The following is a 9,359-nucleotide window of genomic DNA, read 5'->3' on the forward strand; positions in this document are numbered from 1 at the left end:
GAAAGAGTGCGATTCTTGGATCGAACGGAAGTAACAACGGCAATTATTAGGGAAGGAAGAGGACCAGATAAGCCAGAGCGCTGCTTTAGTTAATGCCATTGAATTTCGAACTGAGGAAAATCATAGAAAAGTGTCCTGAAGGAGAGCCGACAATCTATATAAAGCGAGTTTGGTTAATCCAAAGGTCCAAAGAGTCAAAGTCGCTTGAGCATTGGTGAGATTATAAAATTACGTGTTGCATCTCTTCGCTCTTAGACGGCTAAAAAATTCAATAACAATAATTGTTAAGTCCTTTTCTTCATTCTTGTTTGTATGCGGAAAAAGTCTTCGAATATCCTTAACTTATAGGAGTTGAGTATATGATGATTAGAATGGAATGTAAAATAGAATTAGGAAAGGGACATAATAGATAAGAGAAATTACGTGTTTTAAAAAATAAATAATTTTTATTTTCGATGTGCATTGATTTCTTTTAATTTTTTCTGTTCCTTACGTTAGTTTTAAATTAAATTAAAATATATATTTTAGAGTATGTGAATTTAAAGGCTTTTTCATTTATAATTGTTTCTCATTTATAATTGTTGTTTTTTAAATGTGTAATGACGAAAGGAAAACTCGTTTCAACAAACCTTTAAATTTTCAATATTTACGTACTTGTATAATGAAAACCTATCTTTTTTTTTTCTTTTTCTTTTTTTTTCTTTTGATTATTGCAAATATATGCAGAATGTAAAATAAATCTTGATCCATTCGATTGGCTTACTTCATTTTTATTTCATGTGCAAATATCGTATTAGTATCAGATGCATAAGAGCTGTCCACAATTTTATATAAAATTTCGCTCTTTCCTCTAATTATTTATTTATGCGAATTTCACGAAATACATATTCCGCAAAACGTGTAATAAAATTTTCTATACATATTTTTTTTTTTTTTTTTTTTTTCAATCATTACGCAATCGTCATTACGGAATTTTCTAATATTATCGTGATTCTTTAATTTATGTTTTATCAGCGAAAATGACGACAAATTTTTAAATTGAGTCAAAAATAAAACTACAGACTACGAAGAGCATGTGACTATCTATTTATGTTTTAGTTTTCTCCATGAATTTTCATAAGTGAAAAGCATTCGAATTTCAAATTTGATTATAAATGAAAAGTGCATCAAGTAAAATTTAACTGTATGAAATATTCATAATTTTTCATGCAAATTAAAGTGGACTTCATTTTATATGGTTTTTAACTTTGCGAAGTAAAGCATTTAATAGCTGACGTTTATAAACTTTTTTTTTTTCTTCAAGAAATTACTTTTGGTTAATTATCATTGAAATTATATTATAACTTTGTAATTCTTTGATCTTTGATAATTTTCTGCTTTCTATTATCAGAGGTAATATTAATTCATGTCAATTTCGAATAAGATTGCTCAATAAAACTTTTGTTAAGCCTAAGATCCCCGTTTTTCAGAAAATACGTGAATATGAAGAAACTTCATTTAAATTAATTTACACCCTCTGCTCTAGTTCAATAAATCCGCCGATAAACAAATAAGTAAATTTTGATACTTTTTCAACACTTTTATTAAAGTATTTTTAACTCATAACTTATTTTACATTCGTCATGTATATAAAATCTGCAACAAGAAAATGAAATAAATAAATAAATATATATTTATAAACAATTGTCTTTTTCAATTTTCAACTATAGAAATACAAACTAATTAAACATAATTTTATTTTAGTTGATAATAATTTTCTTTATAAAATGTTATATTTACGTGGCTTTATCAATCAGGCTTAAATAAACTTTTGAACGTAACATATTTTTTCCTGTATATTTCATTATCCTATTGGAATTGGAATTAACACTCAGTTCATTATAAAATGATCCGCAAGTCGGAATTAACTTGCCTTCCCTGTCATTTCAAGAATTTATTTTTCCCTTGTTGGACGTTGAAAATAACAATGAAAATTCAAGACTGTCGGAAAATACTAATGAGAAATTGTTTTCGAATTTTAGGTAAAGTCAGGACATTGTATCAACACGATTTTGTTGGCAGGTAGTTACGTTGACTACAAAAGTAAAGCTTCGGCGATATTATATCATACATTTTTACTTTCACCGATAGCAATATCTTTGCGAACGTGAGCCACGTCGTTTACCTATTTTCTCTCTCTCTCTCTCTCTCTCTCTCTCTCTCTCTCTCTATCTTAATAAAATCACAAACACATAATAGCTTGAACTATGAATTCTTCTTATTTAAAACAAAAATGTTCAAATACAGTTGCAACGAATGAACTAATAGTCTGTGCATTATTTTTTATTTTCCAAGTTTATTGTTTTATTTTACAATAATGTATTTTTACGAACACGAGGCGATGCTTATTAGTGTATTTATAGTATTGTGTCGTTATCTTGCTTCGTTGGAGCTACAGTTTATTTTGATGATAAATTATTATAGAAATACAATGTGTAACACATGGCATTGTTTACTTATGTAAGACTTTCTCTTTATCAATCTATTTTTATTTTAAATACGAAAGTTACATGATTTTGCGTAGAAAGTAGGTAATAGGAAAACGCGGGCAATAATATATATATATATATATATATATATATATATATATATATACATGGGATGACCACGTAACAGAGAAACTTTATACTCGTGAAATAATATCCTAGACAACTTACAAAGCTCGTCCTTTTCGTCCACTCGAATTCTGTATTTAGAGGCACATGTCCAAGATTAGTCAATACTTTCTTCCCCTTGAGCAATTACGTGTACATACGGCTAGTATATGACTTATATAATGTCGAAAGCAGGCTGACTCTGGGGAGGAACAGGATAATACTTAACAATATGGACGAGAAGTTTGCAATTGACCCGTGGCACTTTAATAGTAGCAATTTAATAGCAAAGTTAGCAAACTGATTGGTACGTTGTGTGTACTGCTTAGAGGTCGCGGTAATTTCCGCCCATCTGAAATTAGTTAATGTGATATTCACGCGTATAGAGAAATGCACAAAGGACGCGTATATATAGGCGAACCGGAGAATGCATAAGAGAAAGCGTATATAATATACTTAGTGGCATTGGCTACGAGGGGACGTTAACGATCCGTGGACTTTATTGCCTTGACTGCTAATTAGGTCACAAAATGAGCTTGTGGCTTGAAAATATACTATTCGATCATTAGACATACTTTAGTAAATAGGATGTCTCTTATGAATATCATTTCTTTCTCGCAATTACTTACGACTTTATCATTCATATAATCCAAGCTCACAAATAGTACCTTTAATTTAACGAACTGACGAATGTAATTTTGTGTGCGCTGCATCGCTATTATTAAGAATATTATTTTATGTATTTTATGGACATCGACATTATTAAGTTTAAATATAAATATTCAATTGTCGTATTTAGAATAGAATAAGTATATAATGAATATTTATTTCTAAGGCTTTAAAGCGACTAAGAAAATTCAAATTTTCTTTTCATACTTATAAAGGTATTTTATAAGAATTATAATCATACGTTACATTTTCCGTGCTATTATATTTTTAGAAATTAGAGAAACCGAGGGTGATTTATGTAATTTATTTATTTGATAGCACACGGTATATTTTAAAGTCCAAATAGTTTTTGAAAGAAGTATCAAATAATATACAACAAGCTATTGTAATTCATAAAATTCTTAAGAATATAATTATATCCCGTCTTAAGATAATAAAATCATTTAACAATAATACACGCAAATTACACAGACTTAAATCCGTGTGTTTCACTTACGGAATGATAAAATAATTTCAATTATCGACTCATTAAATGTCAACTAATGATATTACAGATAAAGAAATAAAGACATGTTATTCTATAATACAATTTAGAATACATATATATATATATATCAATTATTTAATAAAATATTTATTAAAGATATATTTTATTAGGTTCATCTTAGCTTAATAACGTTGCTAACTAATTTCATACATTCTTAATAAAATGTAAAGAATGTTATCGAGTAAATATTTTTATTAAAAATAAATTATGAAATAAGAGAAAATATATTTTATATTTTCCTTCTTAAAGAATTCTATATAATTAACTGAAACATATAGTTATTTAAAATATTTAATTAAAAGGAATAAAAATCATATATATTAATGTATACTTACCATCTATGCATATGAAAATCATAATTTTTATCAGTCAATGTGTTAAAAACAAAAATTATATAATGCATTCCAAAAAAAAAAAAAAAAATCAAATTTAATCTCGACATTTCTTTTTCATCGACTTTTTCTACATTAAATGCGCATTTATATTATATACAAATATTTTTATACTTATTTTAAACAATCGATTATTTTAATAATATGAAACAAAAGGATAAGAAATTAATTTTTGATCAAAACAAAAATATAAATTTGCAATTAAATTGTTATTGATTTAATTATGCGAGTAACTTGTATAGGTTGCTTTGAAATTTTGATTATTGTCATTATCTATTAGTCAATAATTTATTATTAGTATTATTATTATTACATTCTTCAATGATCGATAACATAAATTTGCTTATCGCCATTCTCAAATTTACATTGTATAATTGAAAAATATTTCAATTAAATAATAAACTATATTTAGTTCAAACGAGTTCCCTGTGGGGCTATTTTTTTAAAGAAAAAACAATTTCGCATTTTCTTCCTTAATTCCATTTATACTTTCAGAAACGAAATAAATCTCGACGTGATTGCGTAAACTATTATTAACAATAATTAATATATATTTTATAATCACCGTGTTTTTTATAATGAGATTAAATTCCTTTAGTCGTTAAGATGTTCAACAATAAAATTTTTTTTTTTTTGTCATTCGTTAGAAATTCTTAATTTTACATTATTTGTTTGTCTGATTACAATTTACATAGTCAAGAGTCTATGATGATCGCGTGAATTTTGAATTTATAATTGCCCGTAAGTTAAAAGTACGTAGTAGGGATAAAAGGATAAAATTGTTTTTCAGAATTTAGTTATTATCACAGGATTAGTTATGGTATGTTGCAATTCGTATTCCGTTGAAGATAAAAGTAACAAAAGTAAAGTTTTTCGGGTTGATTATTATGAAAAAAGAAAGAAGAAAAAAAAGTTCAGTAAAATTACATTGACAAACAAGAAAAAAAAACAACTTCAACTGTTTTGCATACTTCTACATTTTAATTTATAAAGTGTTAAATTAGTAATTTTTCATCCTTGAAAAGTTATTACATACTTCATTATTTTATTTCAAAAATTATTTTCGTCATTGTTTTAATTGATATTCATATTAAAATATTTGATTATTAATTTAGATTCATAATAAATCAAAGGTTACGTATTTTAATTTGTTAAACATTAAAATTACTCGTTCAAGAATGTTTCAAAATATTATTTCACGTGCAAAACGTTTCAATTATTATAATTGATATAATTCAAACTATGTTCATTTTTATATAATTTTTATTTTATCATAATTAATTAAAATACGGTAGATTGTTTAGATATATGTAAGAATATCGTAGATAAACAAATAACGAAAATAGACGACTAAAAGGAAATATTAAAGTGAAGTATTCATGGTATGTAATATATGTCCCTGTATATAATAGAATAGATTATTAAAGTTTATTATTAAAGGATAATACCAGTGTATTTGGATTTACATTTCTGTTAATTTTAATATTTCTCTATCATTGTTTGAAAGTAATATATAATAATTAGGAGGGAATTTCTTTTGAATTCAGGAATCGAGAAATCTTTATTGATTCTCGAGTTTTAGCTTAAGGCATAAATGCGAAATTATACATAAAAGACCGAAAGAACGAAAAATTCTTATGAAATAAGGAGAATAATTATTAATATAAAATATACACATAGATAATACGTTTTAAAATAAAGTATCGGTTCTGTAATTATTTTCTTGTTTCTTTAACTCAAAGTTTTCAATTATTTCATAAAAATAATAAAGAAATTGGCGTGACAGTTGAATTATTTATTTACAAATTTTTTCCTTCATTTTCCACGTAGAGTCAACATTTTCATTCTAATGGAAACATAAAATCACTTACTTTTTTTTTGTATTAATTTAAATAAAATTTAATTAAGGCAATGCAATGTTCTTTTAACAGTGTCTTTTTATTAATTTTGTAAATTGCCGTAACCGACATTTTCTTATAAGTAATGTTTTCATTCTTATTCTTTTAAATTCATGTACATTGTTTCGCTTTTACTAATCGCTTTTCCGAATAAGCAATGAAATTATTCATTCAGCTATTTATATTGAATTTAATTACATCGAGATCCTAGCGATCATACGTAAGTCTAAATACATTTCTAAATTATAGGACGACAACTTTAGTTTTTGAAATGAGATGCAAGTAAATTAAACTTAAAATTTTCTTCTTACATCATATAAATGTAAACTACAAGATGTAACATGGAACTACTGCTAATTTATGTTTTTTTCTTTTTTTTGCAACACAATTAATTCTGTCTTCCATTTTGTAAAAACAAAGTCACCCGATGCTTGCTTTTACAAAGCGCTTTGAGAATTGAAGGGATTTTTTTTTTTCTTTTACGACCTGCATTTTACTTCAATTTCTTATATTATATTGAGTGATCGAGTGATTTTAAGCTGAAATATTAATTGATAATTAATTGTTGAATGGAGTACTCTCGATAAATATCAACGATATATCATGATATTAATATCTGGATTGTTCAATACAACATTTAACGTAAGCTATTAACAGTTTATTTAATATACTAATGCATAAATATTAAATGTCATAAATATACAAGAAGCTATTTTTCATCATTAACTTGTCAAGTAAACTAATTTATCGTTCGTAAACTCGCGGCTCGTTGTGAGGATTTTATCATTTGACTATCCTCGTACATAAATTTCATAAAAAATTTGCAATGCAATAATTATAGTTTGAAAATAATGAGTAAAATTGTAATTTTTACTTAATAATTACAATATTATTTATATCTCTGAAATACCAAATCATGATTGTATATGCTATTTTCAAAGAAATCGCAAAATATTTAAATATACACATAGATTGCTTACTATTTTATTATATTTATGAGTAATGATTATTATATTTGAAATCGAGGCAAATGCAAATGACCTTAAGTTGAGTATCTATTATTTATCTGCTATTATTGTAATTAAAATAAGAGGAGCGAGTAGGTGGGATGAGGGAGGTAGGGAGGGGGAGAGGGGGTGATGGGGGGGGGAGAGAGATACATAAGCTTTATTGATATTGAAATTTTTGCTCGGTATTGAGATGATGTTTCCTTGCGTAAAATTCATATAACCAACGGCTCTACTCTACATTTGTGGTAAGGGACACTTATTGTTTTTTTATGTTGTCGTTTACGTCTAAGTTCGTAGATAATTTTTAGGAATGATAACAGCAAAACATTGACCAGGCAAGCTGATGTTAAACTTGTGTGACTTGGGTCATCGTGTGATTCGTCATCATATTGCCATTGTTGTTTTCAGCATGCAGTGGTACCGGAAGCCAACGGTTCAACAGTTTCGATCGACAGAATAATTGATTAAAAGTCATGCGAAATTGTCGGCTCATCGCACAGTAGAGAATGAAATTGATTGCGGAATTTATTAGGGCAAGTATGTCCATCGCTTCACCTGCAATACAGGAAGTAAGAGATTAATTAACTTTTATAACTTTATTTAGTTTTTTTATGCATTTGCTTATTCAACATTTAAAAGTATAATTATTCGCAGCACTATCGGCTTAAAAGTAGGTACTCTTATAAGGTAAATCAAGAGAAAGTATTGGAATGGAGAAAATTGAGACTGTGCGCACATATTACAGTAAATAAGCTTCGTTGTATGAGATGGAATATATTTTCAACAATAACAAAGAACAACATAATAAAAAAGAAGATAAGATTAAAGTAAATTTGAAATAAATAAGAGGCGTTCATACATTGTACAGAAAAAAATGATGTATGAATGTTTTTCGGATTATATTAATTTTTCAGCTCTAATTAACAACGATAATAATTATATTTGTAAATTACATAATTATTTAAATAATATTATTTATAATGAGGAATAAAATACATAATACATTATAAGATTTTATTGTTTGAAAGTGAGATAGCGATTATGTTATACAACTATATCATGCTATCGATAAAAAAAAAAGTTCTTTTTATATTACAATTTTCCTTTAGTTTACTCTAAACACAAGACTTTATATATATATTTGTTATTATAAACATGTATGAGCATAAAAATTCAAATTTCTAGGTTAAAATGATAAGCTGCGCGATCATAAATTTTAAAGATTTTTATTCCAACGTTGATTAGCAGTTCGTATGAACTGCAAAATGAACGAGAATAGTTAGTGAAAAATACAATATCTCATATATTTTAAATAATGTAATTTGTGTTTATAAAAATTTTACAACACAGATATAATACAATATTACATTTATTGGTAGAGTAATTTTTTCATAAAGAAATTTATGAAATTTGTTATGAATATATTTGTATTATCAATAAATTAAAGAATATTTTTCAATGCTAATATTTATTCAATATAATATGCTAATAATATAGTTTACGCATATCTTTGATAATTATTATATATACTTTCTAATAGAATTTTGAAGCTATCGTTTATTTTACACTATTAAACTATTAAATCAAATGATTTCTGTTTTATTCGATTTAAAATATAGGTGGATGTATAATTTACTGATACTTGCTAAAATTATGAATTTTTATTGACTTACAATGCTGAAAAATATGTAAATTTTATAGTGATTGAGAATTTTTCCAATATTGCCACTAATTTAACAAAGGTAATGAGTGTTCATATTAATATATGTTTATGTATATAGAATTTGTGTCAAATGTAAAAGGACTGATAAATGTCTGTCTAAAGGACTGATAAAATGTAAAAGGAGGATATACTGTATTATTATAGAAATATAAATAAAAATGTAAAGATATTTTTGATACCGTTCTTGTTAGTCTTTTATAGTTAGAAATTTATAAAGAACAGAAATCAATAAAGAGAATTTTATTGCTTCTTATTATAAAAATATTTAATACGTCTACGAATAATTGCTTTATATATAATTTGTTGAATATTACGTATGAGAGGCATAAAGAAAAAAAGAATTAGATGAATATAAAATATTAATATTAAGGATAAAAGATAAAATAAAATTGTGTAAATATTTGGAAAATTTTCAAATATTTACCATACATTTATAAACTTATATTATATTATATTATATATATATATATATATATATATATATATA

The 9,359-nt window shown here is 25.6% G+C and overlaps 1 protein-coding gene across 1 annotated transcript in view; it reads right to left on the minus strand.

The window, feature by feature from the left end:
* Positions 1–7,383: 7,383 nt before the first annotated feature.
* LOC105368604 (FMRFamide receptor) overlaps positions 7,384–9,359 on the minus strand; it is a 37,285-nt gene continuing 35,309 nt past the window's right edge. The window contains exon 3 of the mRNA XM_011507650.1: positions 7,384–7,704. Within this exon, the coding sequence (XP_011505952.1) occupies positions 7,496–7,704 (209 nt within the window). The 3' untranslated portion in view covers positions 7,384–7,495. The remainder of the gene's footprint in view (positions 7,705–9,359) is intronic.

The sequence above is a fragment of the Ceratosolen solmsi genome, unplaced genomic scaffold (genome assembly GCF_000503995.2).
Source record: "Ceratosolen solmsi marchali unplaced genomic scaffold, CerSol_1.0 scaffold1, whole genome shotgun sequence".
In the NCBI taxonomy this organism is placed as follows: Eukaryota; Metazoa; Arthropoda; class Insecta; order Hymenoptera; family Agaonidae; genus Ceratosolen; species Ceratosolen solmsi.